Below are 19981 nucleotides of genomic sequence, written 5' to 3'. Positions count from 1 at the left end.
ACACTTCAGTTCCCCTGGGTCCACTCCAGCCCTGCCAGGTGGCTCTTCAAGTGCAAAGTGGTTTTTTGTGGGGAAATATGAATATTTTAGTTTGAAAACCCAACTGCCAGAGTTCAAGAAGCGTTGGGACAACCCTCTGAGGCACAGGGTGGAGTGTTTGTGCAGTACCAGGAGCTGGACCTGGTGATCTTTGTGGGTCCCTTCCAGCTCAGGATATTCTGTGATTCTGTGATTCCAGAATAATTTTCTGGGAGAAGCTGGAAGTGTGCATGTGCCTGCCCACTTGCAGTGCTGCTCTTGAGCGTGGTGTGAGGCCTCCATGCAAGAGAAAGTGCAGCCTGCCCTGCTGAACTGACAGGAAATCCACCCACACGTGGGCCTGAGTTTCCTTTTCAGTGCTATAAAGGCATCTTAGCACCCCTTGGTTTCAAAGCCTGGTTCTTCTCACACAGCTGGAGCTGGGTGAGGCTGCTGCTCAAAGGGACCTGGTGCCACCATGCCTGATGTGCACCTGGCCTCTCTGCCTCCTCAGAGCTCAGAGTCCAGTGTCAAGAAGAAGCTGCTGAAGAGGAAAGGGAAGACAGACAGTCCATGGCTGAAACCCACCCGCAAGAGGAGGCGGAGGAATAAAAAGAAACAAGGCAGTGTGCTCGGTAATTATTGGGGTTTTGTTCCTTAATTCCACCCCAGGGAGGCCCCCAGGCCTGCAGGGCTCAGTTTTCCTTCCTGAGGCTGGGCTGTGTGATGAGCCAGGCTGTGAACGTGCCCCTGCTGGTGTCACTGGAACAGCAGAACACGTGGCTTTGGCCTTGGAATGCTGGAGGAATTCTATTTTCTTCACTAATCCCTTTATTTTAGAGTATCCAAGAAAAGGCCTCATGAGGCTTACAAAAAGGAGGAAGAGGAGTTTTATATGGGAAGATAGTGACAGGACAAGAGGGAATGGCTTCAGACTGAAAGATGGGAAATGGATGTTATCTGTTCAGGAGGAATTGTTCCCTGTGAGGGTGGGCAGGGCTGGCACAGGGTGCCCAGAGCAGCTGTGGCTGCCCCTGGATCCCTGGCAGTGCCCAAGGCCAGGCTGGACACTGGGGACAGTGGGAGTGTCCCTGCCATGGCAGGGGTGGGAATGGGATGGGATTTGAGGCCCCTCCCAGCCCAAACCAGTCTGGGATTCTGTGCCATGTCCATGTGGACTCCTGTCCCCTGAGCTCAAGGGAGCAGGTTTAGATGCAGAAGGAGAAGACAGAAGCACCCTGGAATGGTGCTGCATTGCTTTTGTGTAGCTGCATGGAATGTGTGGGTTTGTTTGCTCCTTGTGGAGGAACCACGAGGTTTGGAAGGAGCTGCCTCAGCCCATCTCAAGTGTGGGTGTTGTTCAGGGGGTCCCTCTGTTTGTCCTGAGTCACTGAGCCCCAAGGAAGGTTTCAGTGAGCTCTGGTGAGGGGTGAGAGGTGAGGAGAGGCAGGAGTGCAGGCTGGGTGTGATGCTGGTTCTTTGGGAAAGGTGACAACGTGTGGTCAGTGTAGCTGTGCCTTCAGCCTCATTGCTAAGGTTTCATCCATCCACTGCCACCAAAGGGTTTATTTTTATTCTTCTGGGTTTGCTAATTCAATGCAAAAAGATCATTTTTGTATCAGCAGCTTTTTGGTACTTCTGAGTGACTTGACCATTTTTCAGCCCCTGCTCTGTGCCTGGGCTCTGTCACTCACCTGGCTCCCTCCTCTTCCTCCCAGGATGCCATGGGGACCCTTGGTCCCTGCCACAGCAAATTCCTAATTCTGCTAAATTCTCCTAATTTTAGATGCAGACTGTTTTTCTGCCCCTTTGGTATAACCAAGCTCTCCTGGCCAAGCTGGACTGGCAGAAACAACCAGGGGAGAAGGTGAAGCCAAGGGAGTGTGAAGGCTCTGTCAGTTCCCTCTCAGGCTCTGAGCACTCCCACAATCTCTTCCCAGCAGCAGCTCTGTTCTCTTAGAGGCACAACTTGGCTTTTTTGTGTTTCCCCTCCCACTAGCTGGATGTCACCTGTCCCATCCCCCTCCTGTGGGCTCTGCTGGCCAGCCCTGTGCAGGCTGGGGGCAGGAGGATGCTCAAGCCCTTCCTTGTGCCCTTGCAGAGGCAGAACTCATCTCATTTATTCCCTTTTCTTGTTGCCTGCCTGGGTGGAGGTGGAAGCTCAGTGTGAGTGCCCAGATGTGGTGTTGGCACATTCTGGGAGCTCTGCCCAGCCTGGGTGGCTCTGCTGGGGGTCTGGGTAAATGCCCTGTTCCCATCCAGGTGCTGAAGCCTACAAAGCCTCTCTGGGCAGCAGGGAGGTCCCTGGCCAGGAGAACAGCATGGAGTACATGGAGGTGTCCCTGGATTCCCTGGATCTCCGGGTGAAGGGAATCCTGTCCTCACCAGCAGGAGGTGAGAGCTGGGGCTGGGGCTGGGGATGGAGCTGGGGAATGGACTGGGGCTGGGATTGGAGATGGGGCTGGGGCTGGGGCTGGGATTGGAGATGGGGCTGGGGCTGGGGCTGGGATTGGAGATGGGGCTGGGGCTGGGGCTGGGATTGGAGATGGGGCTGGGGCTGGGGCTGGGGCTGGGGCTGGGATTGGAGATGGGGCTGGGGCTGGGGCTGGGATTGGGGCTGGGGCTGGGATTGGAGATGGGGCTGGGGATGGAGCTGGGGAATGGACTGGGGCTGGGATTGGAGATGGGGCTGGGGCTGGGGCTGGGTTTGAGTTGAGGATTGGGTTGGGGTCGAGGTTGGGTTTGGGTCGGGGTTTTGGGTTGGGATTGGGGCTGGGTTTGGGGTTAGGTTTGGGGTCAGGTTTGGGATCAGGTTTGGGGTCAGGTTTGGGATCAGGACTATGTTTGGGGGTCAGGTTTGGATTTGAGGTTGGATTTGGATTTGAGGTCAGTTTTGGAGTCGGGTCAAGTTTGGGTCAGATTTGGATTTGGGGTCACGTTTGGGGTCGGGTTTGGATTTAGGGTCGTGTTTGGGATCAGGTTTGGGGTCAAGTTTGGATTTGGGGTCAGCTTTGGGTTTGGGGTCAGGTTTGGGTTTGGGATCAGGTTTGGGGTCAAGTTTGGGATCAGGTTTGGGGTCAGGTTTGGGGTCAGGTTTGGGGTCAGGTTTGGGGTCAGGTTTGGGGTCAGGTTCGGGGTCAGGTTTGGATTTAGGGTCGGGTTTGGGGTCCCTTTGTTCTGGGGGTGGCGCTGTGCGCGCTCCCAGCTGCCCCCTGGCGGCCACAGAACGCACAGAGCAACGGGGATGGGGTGGGATGGGGATGGGGATTAGGGATTGGGGATATATATGGGTATGTGGTTGGGATGGGAACGAGGATGATGATGGGGATTGGACTGGCTGGGATGAAGATAGGGATAGGTCTGGAACAGGAATGGGAATGGGGTTGAGGAGATTGGAATGGGGCTGGGCTGGGGGTGAGCATGAGGATAAGTGTGGGGCTGGGATGGGGATGGGGTGGGATAGAAATGGGGATGGATTTGGGATGGGGGTGAGGGTAGGGAGGGTGCTGGGATGGATTGAGGGTGTAGATGAGATCCCAGTTCCAGTCAGGCACGTTAGCTCTGGAATATTCTCACCAAGGGTCCAAGGTGCAGCCCCAGCCCTCCTGTCCCTCTGTGCAGACCCCTCCAGTCCCTGAAATGTGCTGATTCAGCATCCCCCAGAACTGCTGCCACTGCCCCTCAGGAATGGCTCCCTCAGCCCTGGCAAGAGCAGGGCCTGGTGCTGCTGCTCCCAGTGCTGAACTCTCCTAAATCCAGCATCCCCTGGCTGCATCTGCCTGTCTGTCCCACTGCTCCCTCAAGGCTTGTCTGGCTCCTTTGATAGAGGCACATCAAAGAGAGGGTGGGAGCTTTCCCCACCAAGGGAGGGTCAGGGGGGATGAGGGATGCTTTCACCAGAGCCTCTGGATGTCAAACAGATTAGGGAAGTGACAGCTTGGAAGGAGAGGAATGAGCTTTGTGATTTCTGCTCCCAGAGAAAACTCTTAAACCTTTAAGATCTTGACAGGATTTTACAAGAAAACAGCGAGGACTTTCCCTGGCCTTGTATGTCCTGAAATATCCCTTTGCAAGGCTTGGCCTTGCAACTTGTTGGCTCAAGGAATTCCTGATGGGATGAAAGCAGCTTGTGCTTGGCTGGCAGGGTCAGGGCCATGGGCAGGGGGCTCTGGGGGCAGGCTGCCATTGCCAGGCCAGCTGAGGAGGGCTGAAGTTAAATCTGCAAAACCTCACAGCAAGATAACTTTCTATTCCCATTCAAAAGAGCAGCAAGCTTCCTTCTCAGTGAGAGTCAATCCTGCAGCAGTGGTAGGGAAAGCTTGGGATGGCTCAGGGTTAACCAGCCCAAAGGCTTCTGTGTTCCAAACATTGCAGAGGTGGTTTGGTGCAGGACTGGAGGAGGAGGGGAGGACTAGAATCAACCCCCTTGTCACTGGGCCTGTGTTTGGGTAACCCAGTGATCATTTCAATCCAGAGGAACCACAGGAATATTCCCACACTGACCCCCCTCAAAAGCCTCATCCACCTTTCCATAGGTTTGTAAATGTTCAATGTCTGAGAGGAGATGAGGAAAAGGCAAGAACATTGGTGCATCTTGCTGCTTTCTTTTTCCTGGTTTGTTCTCTTTCCAAAATAAATAATTCTTGGTTGGCTGACACCAAACAGTCCCAGGAATTTGGTTTTCCCATCTGTGTAATAAGCCTTTGCAAATAGGAGTTTGTCTTTCCTGATCATCTCTATTAATCACTACACTGCCTATTCAAATTTCCAGTTCTGGGTGGTTTCCTATAAATTTCTTGGTGCCAGAGCCCAGTGTTGTGGGGAGGGGAGAGGGGCTGATTAAAACTTCCCCTCATTGCTTTGCCTTTTGGAGGTTTCCTCAGTACAAACTGATCTTAGCTTATCACTCTTGATTTCAGCACAGTCAGCTGAGTGTGGCTGGACTTGGAAAAGTACAGGAGGCTTTGGCAAGCTCCAGCCTGGTGTAAGGGGGTCTCTTTTACAGGGTGGTGCTAAAGCCTGGGGAGCATTTCAGGAGGTGGAATGGGAAGATGTCACAGGACATGGCTGGTGGTGATGGACTGAATGCTTTCTCCTGGCAGAGAACTGGAGTTCATTCAGTGTTTTTCTGTGCCCAGGTCTGCCCAATGGCCCTGAAGCAATGGAGGTGGATGGTCTGCAGGAAGTGCCCCTGTGTAGCTGTCGGATGGAAACCCCCAAAAGCAGAGAGATCACCACCCTAGCCAACAACCAGTGCATGGCCACAGAGAGTGTGGATAACGAGGTAGGAGCCTGTCATCAGCTCCCACAGCCTTCCCTGCTGAGGACAAGGCCACAGAGAGTGAAAAGCTGTGCCAGGAGCACGTGGGGGTCACTCAGGGCTTGGGGGACCCCTGGTGTGAGGAATGGCAGGGCTGGTGTCCCCCTCCCCCAGCACTCTGTGCTGTCACAGCACGGGGAAGGGAGCAGGGGCTGTGTCTGTGCTGGGAGAGCCTCTGGGTGGGTCTCAGGCTTGTCCTGGCTGTGTGGCTGGGTCTGCTCAAATACAGGAACCTGCATCAGAGGGAGAAAACCCAGTGAAGGATTGGAGCTTGGAACCAAGGAACTGCTGCAAAGCTTTCTGTGGCCAGCTGTTGAGTTCAGGAGCTTGGCATGGCCTCTGCTGCCCCAGCCTTCCTCTCTCCTCCTCTCTTTCTGTCCCAAGCAGCTGTGCAGCCCCAGGTCTGAGTGCCTGACAGGGATTGCACTCCTTGCCTTTGGGCTGGGCTGGTTGGCTTTGCTGGCTCCAGAAGTCTGGAAGGAAGTGGCAGAAGTGACTCCATTCCAAAATCTGGAAAGTGAGAACTGCAGGGCAGGAATGCTCTTGGTGGATTCTCCTTTTGCTGGGAGGCACTTGGGTTTCTTTTCAGCTTCAGCCTCACTACAGCACTGGTGGCAGCACAAGGAGTGAGAATATCCCTAGTTCTCCTCTAGGGTCCCAGGAGAAGGGTGGATGGAGGGACAAATCAGGTTTGTAGACCAGCTCTGCTTCTGTTAGTAACTGCTGGTACCTGTAGAGAGAGGAGTTTCCAAAGAATGCCAAAATTGATTCATTAAAAAGAAGATTTCCTGGGAGGCTCATCAGAGAGAGGAGGGACCCCAGGGTTTCTAAACAAACACAAGGTGTTTGAAAGAATTCCTGCTCCTGGCTATGATGGGTTGACAGTTCTGTCCCTGGATAAATCACAGGGAGGAATAGCAAAGGCCATGCTTTTTGTTAGATTCTTTTTAATAATGGGATAAGTGACTCAGAGATGTTAGAGGAATATTATAGGTGTGAATAGTGGCTTCTCCAGACTGTCATGTCCTTGGAGAGTGTTATAAATAGTTATGAGCACCCTGCTGCACTCTCTAATGGTTGGAAAATAGCAATTAATCATGTTGAACTTATTTTAGAGTTTCTAACAAATAATAAAGTGTGGCATAACAGTGCAGGGTCTTCCTCACATGGGTAATGCAGCTTTCCACATGTCAGTGGGATTTCCTCAGCTCAGTAAAATTCCTCCTCAGGAGAAGATCCATGGTCCCCTTGTGCCACCCCTGCAGCCCCTGGGGTTGGGGTGGTGACAGGGATCAGTCTGGCCAAGGTGTCCAACCACAGGGAGTCTTTGCAGCTGGAATTTGGGAAAGCTGAATTGGAGATGCTGGGGTGAATGGTGAGCTAGGTTAAAATCCATTCTCTTTTCCCACATGGATGTTGCTTCTACAGGAGTGGAATTGAAAAAAATTAGAGAGAATGTTTAGTTCTGTTGAGAAAAAGCAGCAAATCCTTGGCTGGAGCAGAGGGACAGTCTGTGGCACTGAGTGCCTGACTGACTCTGTCATGAGGACAATAAATTCTCCACCTTTCCTCCAAGGGACTCTTCCTTGGAGCAGCTTTTCACCTTTATATTCCTAGTTTATAAATCTCCTTTGCCAACCGTTTGGGGAAAGCAGGATTATTATCAAGGGGAACTTGAAACAGAACCCAAAGAGTGTTGTGGGTTCATGTCACCACCATGCTGGGAGGTGACTGGGCTGGGACAGTGTGGTGGCTGTAGGAGATGCTGATCCCTCTGGTGCAGCAGAGCAAGGAACACTGGCTGGGAACAGGGAACCCCAACTGAGGAACCTGCTGCCAGTAACAGGGCAGGGTGGGGCATGAGAAGGCATGGAGTGAGAGGAAAAGGGGGAAGGCTTTAGGATGGAGGAGGACAGGTAGAGATTGGGAAGGAATTGTTTTCTGGGAGAGTGGCAGGCACAGGGTGCCCAGAGCAGCTGTGGCTGCCCCTGGGTCCCAAGGCCAGGCTGGACACTTGGAGCAGCCTGGGACAGTGGAGGTGTCCCTGCCATGGCAGGGGTGGCACTGGATGAGCTTTAAGGTCCCTCCAACCCAACCCATCCCACGATTCTGTGATTGTCTGATTTTTAAGCCCAGAGCTGTAGATTGGTGAAATCCTTTGGAAAAGCTGCTCCAAACATGATTTTAGCTGAGCTCTCATGAAAGCCTGGCTCTTCACCCTGTGGTCTGGGCAGGGGCCAGTGCTGGAAGCAGTACAGATAACTTCCCTGGCAATGAGGAACAATTATTTTCTCCTTTATCTTCCTGTGAGTCGGAGTTTTGAGCAGTAACAAGATTTAGTGTGTATGGTCTCGTTCTCTTGGTCACTGCCACCAGCTCTTCCTGGCAAGAGGAGAGTGTGTGTTATGTGAGTCAGGCCCCTGGGACTGCCCCTTCTGCTGCTTGGCTGTTGCCTATTTCCAGTTATGGTGTTGTTGTTGACTCGGGGTGCACATGCATGTTAGTTAGTAAATGATGCATTTCTTCCTGAGAGCAGCTTTCCCAGCTTCCTGCTGCACTGCTAATGCTCTCTGGCACACAGCTGAACCCCTGTGAAAAAGCCAGGGCTCCTCGAGGCAGTGTGCAAAACCTTCCTCTGCACAAGCACAGGGAGTGTTGTGGTCTGCAGTAATTTCATTTCCTTTAATTTCTCCTGTTCCAGCTGGGCCGATGCACAAACAGTGTGGTTAAGTATGAACTGATGCGCCCGTCTAACAAAGTCCAGCTTTTGGTGCTGTGTGAGGACCATAGAGGGAGGATGGTGAAACACCAGTGTTGCCCTGGCTGTGGATACTTTTGCACTGCAGTAAGTCCCTGCTCTCAATCTAGGGAAGGGGGTACCTGTTGCAACAGCTGGAAGCTGAAGGTGGAGATGGTCCCTAAAGGGGTTTCCTGACTTCCTGGCATCAGCCCCACCTCGTTCCACAGCACATCAGGAGGTGTTTTCAATAGGAATGTGTGTGAGGGTAGCTGAAATCATCACCTTTATCTTCCTGGAGACCCCCAAAGGGATTTCACATGCTGGAAGTCTTGCCTTCGGAATTTCTTTGGAACAAGGGTTTGTTGTTTTTCTTTCTGTGTACAGATCAATCACATCCAAAAAATGTCTTAGCTTGGTTTGGAAATGAATCTGTGCCCCCACCTCTGTGTGCCCTCAGGATGGGGAACCTGGGTGATGGCACTGGACCAAGGCAGTGTTGGAGATCTCAATGAGGTTAGATATTAGGAAATGTTGGGAGGAAATTCTTCCCTGTGAGGGTGGGCAGCCCTGGCACAGGGTGCCCACAGCAGCTGTGGCTGCCCCTGGATCCCTGGCAGTGTCCAAGGTTGGACATTGGGGTTTGGAGCAGCCTGGGACAGTGGAAGGTGTCCCTGCCCATGGCAGGGGGGTAGAACCAGATGAGATTTAAGGTCCCTCCCAACTCAAACCACTCTGTGATCTCCTGCTGCTTCTTCCACTTCTGCCACCGAGGCTTTTCAGGGACTTGGTGCAGTCCTTTAGTGGTCAGTGTCCTGCTTTCCCTGTGGATAAAGCTGAAAGGCACCAACTGAGGCCTCACAGAGTGATGATGAGGCTTAATTGTGTGATGCTGGTGTTTTTCAAGATGAGTGAAGGAAAGATGCTGCAGTAATCTCAAACATTATTGTAGTAAATGGAGCCATCCTGGGTTTTCTTGCTAAATGATTCAAAGATCATTTAGAAGACAAAATCCTCAAAATCCTTCAAGGCATTTTGCAAAGCTGAAATAGAGTTAATTAGACTTCTTGGGAGGACTGAATCCAGGAGAAGGGGGGGTTTGACTGGCCTTTCCTTGCACTCTCTTCCATCTCTCAGTGCTGGTGCACAGAGGTGAACCTGGAGTGTTTGTCTGTGCCACCCATCCCCAGCCCAGAGCACAGCAAGGCTTCAGGCAGCACTGACACCACAGGCAGGGAGTTCTGGGCTCCTGCACAGCAGTTACAGGAGCTTTGCTAGAAAGGGAAAATCCTTTGAAGAGGAATTGCCCAGTTTGTTGCATGAGCAGTCAGCTTGTTTGGGTTAATTAGGCAGAAGAGCCACATAATTTGGGTTACAGTGGGGCCAATGAGAGATTCTTGCAGCTTCTTGAATGGTTTGTGCACAGCTGTGTTTCAGGTGGTTTTAATGCTGGCTCAGCACAGGTCTGAAGTTTTCTGTTCCAGTTTTGGGGGCGTCCTTACAGTGCACTGGCACTTCTAGAGACAGAAGCAGGAACTTCAAGCCTTAGAGGGAAGAGCTGGAAATTGGGACTCCTTTGTTCTGTTTCCCAAGCACAATTCAAAATCTTGCTTTGCAGTCCTTAACCAAGTGAGTTTTTCCCCCTTTACCTTGGTTTTGTTCTCTTCTGAAGAAGTGGCAGTGCTTGCTTTACTGTACTGGACGCAGCAGGGCCGAGAGAGGTGATGAGGAGGAGCTGAGAAGGGGCAGCACGGCCCGGCCAGGGGCTGAATTCCTTCTCTCTGGTTTTTTAAGGGCACTTTCATGGAGTGTCAGCCCGAGAGCAGCATCTCCCACCGCTTCCACAAGAGCTGTGCCTCGCAGGTGAACGACACCAGCTACTGCCCTCACTGCGGGGAGGAGGCCTCCAAGGCCAAGGAGGTGACAATAGCCAAGGCTGACACCACCTCCACCGTGTCCCTGAGCTACGAGAAACCGGCAGCCATGGAGGGCAGGGCCGACACCACCACGGGGAGGTGAGCTCAGAGCACGGGGGGGCTCAAACCAGAGCCAGAGCAGCCTTTGGGCTGGGTGTTTGGAGCTGGCTGAGCTGCAGGAGTCTGCAGGGGTGTTGTCCTGGTGTCTGCCAATAGAGGCAGGAGCTTCTCTTTGAAATGGAGAATGTAAACCCCCCTCCCTCCAAATTATTATCATTTTGAAATTAAAGGGCTCTCAGGCAAGGATATGGGAATTAGGAATAACAGTTCTTTACTAGGAAAATTAAAATAGCAATGCAGTATTACACAGAACAATCCCAAACCCTGCCAGAGTCAGAATCCAAGCTGACACCCGTCAGTCAGTCAGGGTGTTGGCACAGTCCCATTCAATGGTGGCTGCATCCTCCTGCAGGGGCAGATGTGGTTCAGCTGGAGCAGTGCTCCTGGAGAAGGTGCAGTTTCCTCTGAAGCTCCAGGGATGATGTGGAAAGGTCTGGTTTTCCTCTGGAATCCAGTGGAAAGGAGGTTCCTTGGTGTCCAAAATCTCAGTTTTTATCTGGGTAGGAAAGGCTTGGCTCCTCCCCTGGCTGGAGCATCTCCCATGGGATGATGGAATTTTATCAGTCATGCCCTGGGACTCAGTGGCCATGAACAGGAGATATCTCCTGGAGGGAGGATGGGCTGTGGGAAGATAAAGATGATTGCCCAGCTGGTTTAAAGATGGCCCATGAGCAGATAATGTGTGCCAGGAGATCAGGGGCACTGCCCCAGCTGGGTTAACAGATGGGGACAGAATTCACATTTCTGTCACATCAACCCAACACAGGTATTTTGTGTCACTTGCTGCCCCAGAGCTGAGGCAGAGGCTTGGGAGGTTGGGGGGTTCAGGAGTTCAACCATTCCTTCCTCTTACTGTGAGGAATGGAGTAATAGTGGAATTATTGATGTTGCCAGGTTTGCTAAGTGACAGTGATTCCCATCTGCAGCTCCTGACTTGTACCCACAAGCAGAAGTGCAAAGAGAGGAGAAAAGCACAAATCAAACCAATCAAAGCAGCCCTGTGTTGGACTGTGCTCTCACTTCCTGGCCCATCTGGCCTTGTTTAGGTGGCTTTCAGACTTGCCCCATGTGCCTGTGTCTCCTGTAGCACAGACTACACCAGGATGTAGTCACAGGGCAGTGCAATTCCTTTCTGGGGCAAGTGCTTACCGAAAAAGCTGTTAAAAATATTGGTTTGGGTTTTGATTTCAGTTATACTTATCTGTATTTAAAATGCATTTGCTTTCCTTTTCTGGCATAAGAGAGGCATTGTTGTGTGTTTTTAATGGTTGTACTTTGGCTGTCTCTCATTTTTCCTTTCAGTGGCACTGGGACGAGGTTGTCAGAGGAAGACAAGCCAGAAAGTTCAGCTGCTGAAGGGTTTGACATTGCTGGGTCTTCAGTTTTTCCAAAGCCTTCTACTAGCCTGACCCAGGGACCAGTGAAAGAAACTCTGGAAAGTGCCCTGATTGCCCTGGACTCTGAAAAGTAAGAAAAAGACCATTGGGTCACTCCAGTTCTCAGCAAAGTTGCTCAGCCTAGAGAAAACAAGATTTAGCTTTTCTGGATTTTGGTCCAGCTCAGAGCTTGTTGTGTTTGCTTCACTCATTAGTCATCCCCAACAGATTTGGGAGAACGGTTACAGCTCTAAATGTCTTATTGATTTCTCTGGAGGATTTAGGTTTTTCACTGGCTCTTCAGCTGCAGCTGTAACTTCTGGGAGCTCCTGTTCACAGTAGTGAGACCCAGACTCTTTTGTTGAGCAGCACTGAACAGGTCCAGCCCTCACTGGAACAGCATGGGTGGGGCTGGAGCTGGAAGTTTTAAAACTTCCTTCTGGAGACTTGTTTTTCTGGAGCTGTGCTCTGGAGCTGTGTCAGAGAATCCCAGAAGGTTTGGGTTGGAACTGACCATAAAACTCACCCAGTGTCACCCCTGCCATGGTAGGGACACCTCCCACTGTCCCCAATGTCCAGCCTGGCCTTGGGCACTGCCAGGGATCCAGGGGCAGCCACAGCTGCTCTGGGCACCTGTGCCAGCCCTGCCCACCCTCACAGGGAAGGATTTCTTTTATATATTTAATCCTAAATTTCCCATCATTCAGTTTGAAGCCATTCCCTGTGTCCTGTCCCTCCATCCCTTGTCCCCAGTCCCTCCCCAGCTCTCCTGGAGCCCCTTCAGGCCCTGGCAGGGCTCTGAGCTCTCCCTGGAACTTCTCTTCTCCAGGTGAGCACCCCCAGCTCTGCCGGCCTGGCTCCTGAGGGGCTCCAGCTCTGGGAGCAGCTCCTCTGGATTCACTCCAGCAGCTCCAGGTCCTCCTGGTGTTGGGGATCCAGATTTGGAGGCAGCTCTGCAGGTGGGGTCTCACCTGAGCAGTGGGGCAGAGGGGCAGAGCTGCCCCTGCCTGCTGCCCACGCTGGGGGTGAGCCCAGGACTTTGTCAGGCCTGTGGGTGACAGTGTGGGGTGGCAGGGGGGGTGGCAGGGGGTGACATTCCTGCTGTCCCTCCCTGGGCATTAACTCCAGCTCTCTCCCTGCTCCTGCAGGCCCAAGAAGCTGCGGTTCCACCCCAAGCAGTTGTACTTCTCTGCCAGGCAAGGGGAGCTGCAGAAGGTGCTGCTGATGTTGGGTAGGTGCCTCCTCCCCATGCCAGGGCCTGGCTGGCAGCACTCCCAGCTCCTGCCAGGCAGTGCCAGCAGCCACTTCCCAGCCAGTGCCCCCGGGGAGGGATCCTGGGGACATGTGTCACTGCAAGGGCTTCCTCTCTCTGGGAAATGGGCACTGTGCCCCACCTGTGTCTGCAGTGGAGTGTGCTGCTGTCCAGGTGAGCTGGTTGTGTCCTCCATGAGGTTTTTCCCATCCTCTCTTCATGGGTGGGACACCTATTAACATCCTGTAGAGAGGACAAAGATGGGAGTCAGCTTAAACCAAGAGCCATCAGCAAGAGAGCACAAAGGAAGAGCCTCCAGTCCATGGGGTTTGTTTTGGGGTTCAGAGCTGCCTAGCACCAGATGCCTTTGAGCTGCTGAGCTTGTTTATAGCACCCAATATTCCCCAGGAATTTCCCTCTCTGAAGGACACAATGTTTCCTCAGGATGCTTCCTTTCCACTCCAGTACTTTGCTGGACATTTTTGGACACTTTCTGTTCTTGCCCTTTATTAGTTCCGTCTTTTTTTTATTTTTGTCTAGCGAGTGTTTGCTCCATTGTTCCTGTCTTCAATAGCACAGAAATGTTATTCATTGATATTTAACTACAGCCTCATCATACACAACATGTTATCATGCCCAGACATCTTTGTCTGGCTGTCAGCATCATCTGTCAGTCTCTGCACAGCTGTGAGAATCTCTGGCCAGATCCTCAGCCTGTGGGGAGAAATTCCATCCATGTTGCAGCTCTGTATTTGCAGGGGTGCAACAAGGATCACTAATATTAATTGCAGTTAACAGTGGTACCAACTCTTTGTTGTTCCCAATTTCTTTAAATTGCTTTAAACCAAGCAGCATTTTCTCTTTTTTTATCCTCCTGTGGTGTTTGTTGTTTTTGAGATGAGTTGTGAAGCTGAGGGATGTGGCTCTGGAGAGATAGTAAAGCCTTGTAAAGGTGTTGAATTCCTTGCTGTTTCTGAGCTCTGGGTTTGAGGGCTGTTGCACATTGAATGTGCAGGGGACTGCCCTGAGAGCTTTCTGGTGAAATGTGCAGTGAGACCTGAGCAGGGCTGGGGATGGCTGGGAACCCATCCTTTAGCTGAGACACCATTCTCCTGTTACACTTCAGTCTGAACTGTGGTTGAAAGTGTCTCTGCTCTGTTTTGCAGTGGATGGAATTGACCCTAATTTTAAAATGGAGCATCAGAGTAAGAGAACCCCTCTCCATGCTGCTGCTGAGTCTGGCCACGTGGACATCTGCCATATGCTCATTCAGGTCTGTCTGCACTTCCAGCCCTCTCTGCAAACCATTTGCTGTGGGCTCTGCTCTGCCCCACATGGAAATCAGCACAGAAAATCCCTCCTGTGAAAACCTCCTCATCCTAGGGTTTGCTGAGGCAGGAGTGGGGCAGAGGAATGGGAGGGCTTGGAGGACTCAGCTGGAATTGTCCTGCTGGGCTGTTCTCCAGGCAAGGAGCAGGGGAGCATCTGGTGCAGGGCACTTTGGGGCAGGTGAGGATCTGTGAAAAGCACAGCCAGAGCTGGGCACTGCCAGATGTGCCAGCACAGCCTGGTGGCACTGCCAGATGTGCTGCCAGGCTGAGATCTCCAAGCTCTTGGTGATGAGGCAGTGAGGCTCTGGAGCCTGGAAGCTGCCAGGCCCTGTCTTCCCTTCTGTCAAAACCTGAGGAGCTCCAGCAGGATTTTCCTCTGCAGCACATGTGGGAAGGAGTGAAGGGAAGATGCAAGTTTGGTTTATTGTCTGAAACTTGGATTCTAACTGAGGGAGGATGGTCAAAGCCATAGGGATGCTGTTGATCTGCTCCAAAACAATGTGAAGAAGAAAAAGAAGGATTTAAAAAGTTATTGTTTTTATTTTTTGTACTGGTGTACCTGGTCTGGAGTGACTGCAGGTTTGGTTTTTTTTCCCCTGTGGGATTGGGAAACCATTAAGGACTGTGGAGAAGGCAGCAGTGACTGGCCCTTGGAAATGATCCTGCTGGGCTGGATCATTTCAGCACCTGGAACTGGAGGCTTGCAGGTGCAGCTAGAAGGCAGCAATGGGCCTTCCTGGCTGCTCTCACTGAAACTGCAGCCTGTGAAGGCAGTGGAATGAGGAAAAGGAGCAAAACTTGTGAGATATTACAAACAATTTAATTATCAGTAGGGTTGGTTTGTTTCCAAAGTGCTTCATCTTGTCTCTCCCTGAGGTCTGGCTTCTGCAGCAGCCCAGTGCTTGGCTGGGAATGGCCCCAGCTTGTTCCACTGGAAATGTCTCTGCTCTGCTCTGGTGTAAAGAGCTCTGGCTGGGGAAAAGAGTCAAAGCCAAGGAATCCAGTGGGAGGCACCTGGAAACAACTCCTTGTGCCAGGTGAACCTGAGTCAGCTGCTGTGACAGGTCTGAGCCTCACACACACACACCTGCCAGGAGCTGTGGGAATGAGACCTGGGTTGAAGTTCTGATGGTTCCTGAAGCAGGCAGGATAACCTGACACAGCCATGGCTTGGAAGAGAGTGAGGTGTTGGTTGAAGGCACTCTGGGTTGAGCTGAAGAGATGGTCTCTGGTGCCATGGACTTCCACAGGAATTTTTAGCCAATCCCCAGGATACTTTTTACAGCTCCTGCCTCTGTTACAATCAGCAAGTTGTTCCTACTGCTTGTGACATTGAGAAGAGCTGGTTGTTGTAGTCTAAATGATAGACCAGGGAAAACAAAGCTGCTGGAAAAAGGAGGAGGCTGACTTTTCCAAATTGTTACACAAACAATATCTAGAAAGTAGGAGTAGAAAATCTATTAATAACAGGAGTTATTTAATACCAGCTCTTGGCTTCCCTACAGTTCCTTCCTGCCTGGGGAAGGCAGGAGAGGGGGCAGGCAGTGTGTGCTGTTTCCAGAGCAGGTAGTCTTGCACTGCTTTATTTCTTCTTTTTTATTCTTTTTTCCCCTGCTTAATATGGCTAAATTTCAGGAAAAAAATCTTGTTATTAAATCTCTAATTGTCCTGTCCTTGCCCTGGCTCCCCACAGGCTGGTGCTAATATTGACACCTGCTCTGAGGACCAGAGGACCCCCCTGATGGAAGCAGCAGAAAACAACCACCTGGAAACTGTGAAATACCTGATCAAGGCTGGAGCACTAGTAGATCCCAAGGTAGTAATTTATTCCTTATCTTTTTCTCCTCAGGAAACCTCTGTCCAACATTTCTTCCTGAAGTTTTGGGTGGAAGTGCCCAGGCTGAGGAGAAATGGACTGGTTTGTCTTGAGGTGAAGGCTGGAGGTGTCATAATCTCATTTTTCTGCTGTTTGGGGCAAGTGTTGCCACTTGTCCCTTTAGTTTGTGGCACCAAATGTCAGGGGGATTTGATTTCATAAGTTTCAGTGTCACAAATCCATCCCAGTGGAGTTGGATTTCAGAGCTCCCTTCTCTGTAGACTCCTCTAATAATGAGAGTTTTGGGGTGATATTTTAAAATGGGCTGGTAATTAGGTGCTTGCCAAGCCAGGAAAAATGACAGAGGAAGCTTTCCTTTCCAAAGGACTGATGTGTGGATTCTTGCAGTCATGCTGCAGTGGCAAAATTGAACCCCATCTTTAAACTCTACCCCTTAATTTAAACCAAAACAATAAAATGCAGCTGTCCCTTTGCCTTTAGCATGCTCTGGTTGCTTTGCAATCTTGGAAAACACACAGATCATTTATTAGTCCCATAAATCAGATGCTATTTGGAGCACAGGAACCCTCCCCATGTGAACTTATTGTCACAACCTGCTGCTCTTGGCTGGGTTTGGGAAGGAACTGGCAGCACAAGGAATCAGGTGCTGCCCAATCCAAGTTCTAAATGGATCCTTGGGGGGTTGGGAAGGGGGAGGGACAGGACAGGCACGTGTGGGGTCCTGCTGGCCACTGTCCCAAGTGCCCTGGAGCAGCCCAGACATCTCTCATCTGATTTATTGCTCTGGAAGAGAAAAAAGGGGAGTTTGTGCTCCTGAAGGTCAAGGGAAAGAGAGAAATTCTGAGCTTCCTAGAAGCCTCAGATCACATCTGAGGTCTAGGCTAGTTTATTATGTTAATTAGTTTCTTGCACCAAATGAGGCCTGTGTTTGGAAGCAGCAGCACTGGTTTGGAAGCAGCTCCAGCCATTTCCATGGGAAATCCAGCCCTTACCTGGGCAGGTGTGTGCAGAGCCCTGGGGCTGCAGGGCTGGGAGCTGGCTGGAGGCTGCCCAGCCCCCAGGGCTGGTCCTGTTACCAGGATGGAAAAACCCCACTCAAAAAGAAGAAACTTGACAATAAAATCTGCCTGCTCTCCCAGGGCTGGGGAGCTGCACTGGGGTCTTGCCAGTCCAAGGGGAAAGCTGTGGAATTATTCAGCTGGAGCAGGCACTTCTGGGGTGTAGAAACTCTCCCTGTGTCCTGAGCAGCCCTCATGGTGCAATCCCTGACCTGACATGTCCCCTCCTTGCTCAGAGCTGCTCCCTCCCCCTGCATCCCATCAGCTCCAGAGCTCTCACCTCCAGCTTTGCTTCCAGGGATTTAGCTGGAAGGAGTTGTTTGGTTTTCAGCCTTTTGTTTCCTCCTCCTGACTTCCTTCTCTCTGGGCCTTGCTCTGTGCTAGCTCTTGGGATATAAATGCCTGATAAAAATCAAGCTGCAGCTAGAGAGACCTTTGGTGTGAGGGTGGGAGCATCTCCACTGTGACTCAGCCTGTCCATCTCCTCCAGGCCTTGCATTCCCATCTCCCAAAGGCATTTTTCCTTTCAGCCTTCAGGGTTGGTTTTTGTCTCCTGTCTGGGCAGGCTGGGGACCTGGAGAGAGACATCACAGCCTGGGCCCTGCTGCCAGGTGCTGGGATGACCAAACCCAGCAAAGAACCTGGGGAAATGGAGCATTTCACAAAGGACAAAGGGATTTTTCTGATGTACAGTGCAAACTTTGCCTGTGTGAGGGATTTGTGCTTCCCTTTGGCTCTCCAGCAGATGGAGAGGAGTGGGAAAGGGGCTGTTGGAGAAGGGGGCACCACTGCCAAGCTTTGGGGCTGGTGCCTTCCCCAGGCTTTGCAAAGCCCTTTGCACTCCCAGCCTCCTCCCCTGCATGGGTGGCACCTCTTGGGTGTAAAGCTCCCAAGCCCTGGCTCCTGCTCTCTGCCCTCCTGGCAGTGGGGTGGGGACTTTTGGAGCTCTCTGCTCCATCTGGGAGCTCCTCTGCTGTTCCTGAGCATCCCTGAGGGTTTGTTGTGTGGTTGTGTTGTGTGCAGGATGCTGAAGGCTCCACGTGTCTGCACCTGGCAGCCAAGAAGGGGCACTATGACGTGGTGCAGTACCTGCTCTCCAATGGGAAGATGGATGTCAACTGCCAGGTGAGGCTTTCCTGGCCCAGGAGCTCAGGGGCTCCCTCAGCACTGTGCTCACTCAAGGTCCTGCTGCTGGGGGACACTCCAAATCATCACAGGGTGACAATTCTGTGCTGCCAGGGAAGGTGATCCCTTGACACCTCCCTTGGCCTTGGATTTGCTGTGGAGCCTGTTGTCCCTGTGCTTTTCCTGGTGTGGGGTGGGTTGAGCCCTGTCACTGTGGGGTTTCTCCACTGCTGTGGGGTGAGACAGAGCTGCAGCTGGGGCAAGGGCAGGACACCAGGCTTCTCAGGGAGTTTCTGTAAGATCTTTTATACACCCTGAGTGTTCCTTGTGCCTTCAGTCCAAACAAGCTGGGGATGCAGTGCCAGCCTGCTGGGCTGGAATGAACTGCCCTGGCTCAGGTGTGCTGCTGGCTCCTGCAGGCAGAGGGGATGGGACAGAGCCAGGGGCAGGGGTGTGTGGGGGCTGTGGCTGCATGTGTGTCCCTGCTGTCCCTGGCAGGACGACGGGGGCTGGACGCCGATGATCTGGGCCACCGAGTACAAGCACATCGAGCTGGTGAAGCTGCTGCTGGCCAAGGGCTCGGACATCAACATCCGTGACAACGTAAGGACCCGGGGACAGCTCTGGGTGACCCCAGGCAGCCCAAAGTGACACAGCCTGGGCTCACTCCCTTGCCACAGAGAGGGGGAAGTGTCTGGTGAGAGTGTTCCTGCGTTCTGGGAAGGAGTTTGGCAGCCTGGGGATGTCCTTCCCCTGTAGCTGCTCTGTCCCTGTAAGGATGCTGTGTGGGATTCTGTGGCTGTTTGTGGGATGTCCTTCCCCTGTAGCTGCTCTGTCCCTGTAAGGATGCTGTGTGGGATTCTTTGGCTGTTTGTGGGATGTCCTTCCCCTGTAGCTGCTCTGTCCCTGTAAGGATGCTGTGTGGGATTCTTTGGCTGTTTGTGGGATGTCCTTCCCCTGTAGCTGCTCTGTCCCTGTATGGATGCTGTGTGGAATTCTTTGGCTGTTTGTGGGATGTCCTTCCCCTGTAGCTGCTCTGTCCCTGTAGGGATGCTGTGTGGGATTCTCAGGCTGGACTCAGCTCTGACCTCACTGTTTCCCATCCCTCTGGGCCTGCTGTGCTGCCACTGGACACTGCCCCTTAGTCCAGACCTACCAGCTCCATGTTTGTCCCAGGCCAGTGACTCTGGGTGTGGGTTAGGGGCACCCTCTGTGCCTTTTTAGGGGAATGAGCTCAAATTTGTGTTTCAGGATGGGCTGGGCACTCTGCCAGCAGCTCTCACAGCCTGGCTTTTCCTGGGCATCACAAAGCTCTGATGTGTCCAGAGCATGGCCAGGCTGGAGCTGGCTGCTGGCTGCCCTTCACTCCAGAAATCCTGCTCCAGTGGGATGCACTGCGTGCTGCCTGTGGGGCTGTGCAGCTGCTTTCCCAGGGATTTACAGGGAAATAGAGGAGATACAAAGGAGATACTGTCTCTGCTTTTTTCTGCAGGGGAGTCATTGTATCAGCACTGCTCCTCTGATTTCCTTATACTATGTTTCTCATTTTTTTCTTGGAGTCCCTAAGGATAATCGAGTGTGGTGTCTCACCCCATTCCTGGAAATGTCCAAAGCCAGGTTGGACAAGGTTTGGAGCAACCTGGGAATAGTGGAAGGTGTCCCTGTCTGTGGCAGGGGCTGGCACTGGATGAGCCAAACCAAAGCAGAGCAAACCCCTCTGTGTTCCTGTGACTGTGTGGTCCCAAGCCCCTCACACCCCTTGCTCACTCCCCTCCAATGGGGAGAGAATCAAAATGCTGAAAGGTAGAAAAAGACTCGTGGGTTGAAATAGAGTTTAAAAGGGAAAGCCAAAGGCACACACACAAGCAGAACAAAACAGGGAGTTCATTCC

At 52.1% G+C, this 19981-nt stretch overlaps 1 protein-coding gene across 14 annotated transcripts in view; it reads left to right on the top strand.

The window, feature by feature from the left end:
- Window positions 1–19981, top strand: part of EHMT1 (euchromatic histone lysine methyltransferase 1) — a 113992-nt gene that overhangs the window by 77513 nt on the left and 16498 nt on the right. For 10 of the 14 annotated variants that reach the window (XM_056505124.1, XM_056505121.1, XM_056505129.1 and 7 more), the window contains 11 exons: window positions 533–653; window positions 2281–2412; window positions 5157–5302; window positions 8040–8183; window positions 9870–10090; window positions 11414–11578; window positions 12636–12718; window positions 13906–14012; window positions 15764–15886; window positions 17989–18090; window positions 18589–18693. In XM_056505124.1, coding sequence (XP_056361099.1) covers window positions 533–653; window positions 2281–2412; window positions 5157–5302; window positions 8040–8183; window positions 9870–10090; window positions 11414–11578; window positions 12636–12718; window positions 13906–14012; window positions 15764–15886; window positions 17989–18090; window positions 18589–18693 — 1449 coding nt within the window. The remainder of the gene's footprint in view (window positions 1–532; window positions 654–2280; window positions 2413–5156; window positions 5303–8039; window positions 8184–9869; window positions 10091–11413; window positions 11579–12635; window positions 12719–13905; window positions 14013–15763; window positions 15887–17988; window positions 18091–18588; window positions 18694–19981) is intronic. The other 4 variants (XM_056505135.1, XM_056505134.1, XM_056505132.1 and 1 more) reach the window with 1 other exon arrangement.

This window comes from Oenanthe melanoleuca, chromosome 17 (assembly GCF_029582105.1).
Source record: "Oenanthe melanoleuca isolate GR-GAL-2019-014 chromosome 17, OMel1.0, whole genome shotgun sequence".
NCBI classification, from domain to species: domain Eukaryota; kingdom Metazoa; phylum Chordata; class Aves; order Passeriformes; family Muscicapidae; genus Oenanthe; species Oenanthe melanoleuca.
Note: the sequence above shows the minus strand (reverse complement) of the source record. Positions and strands in the feature narration are given on the sequence as shown.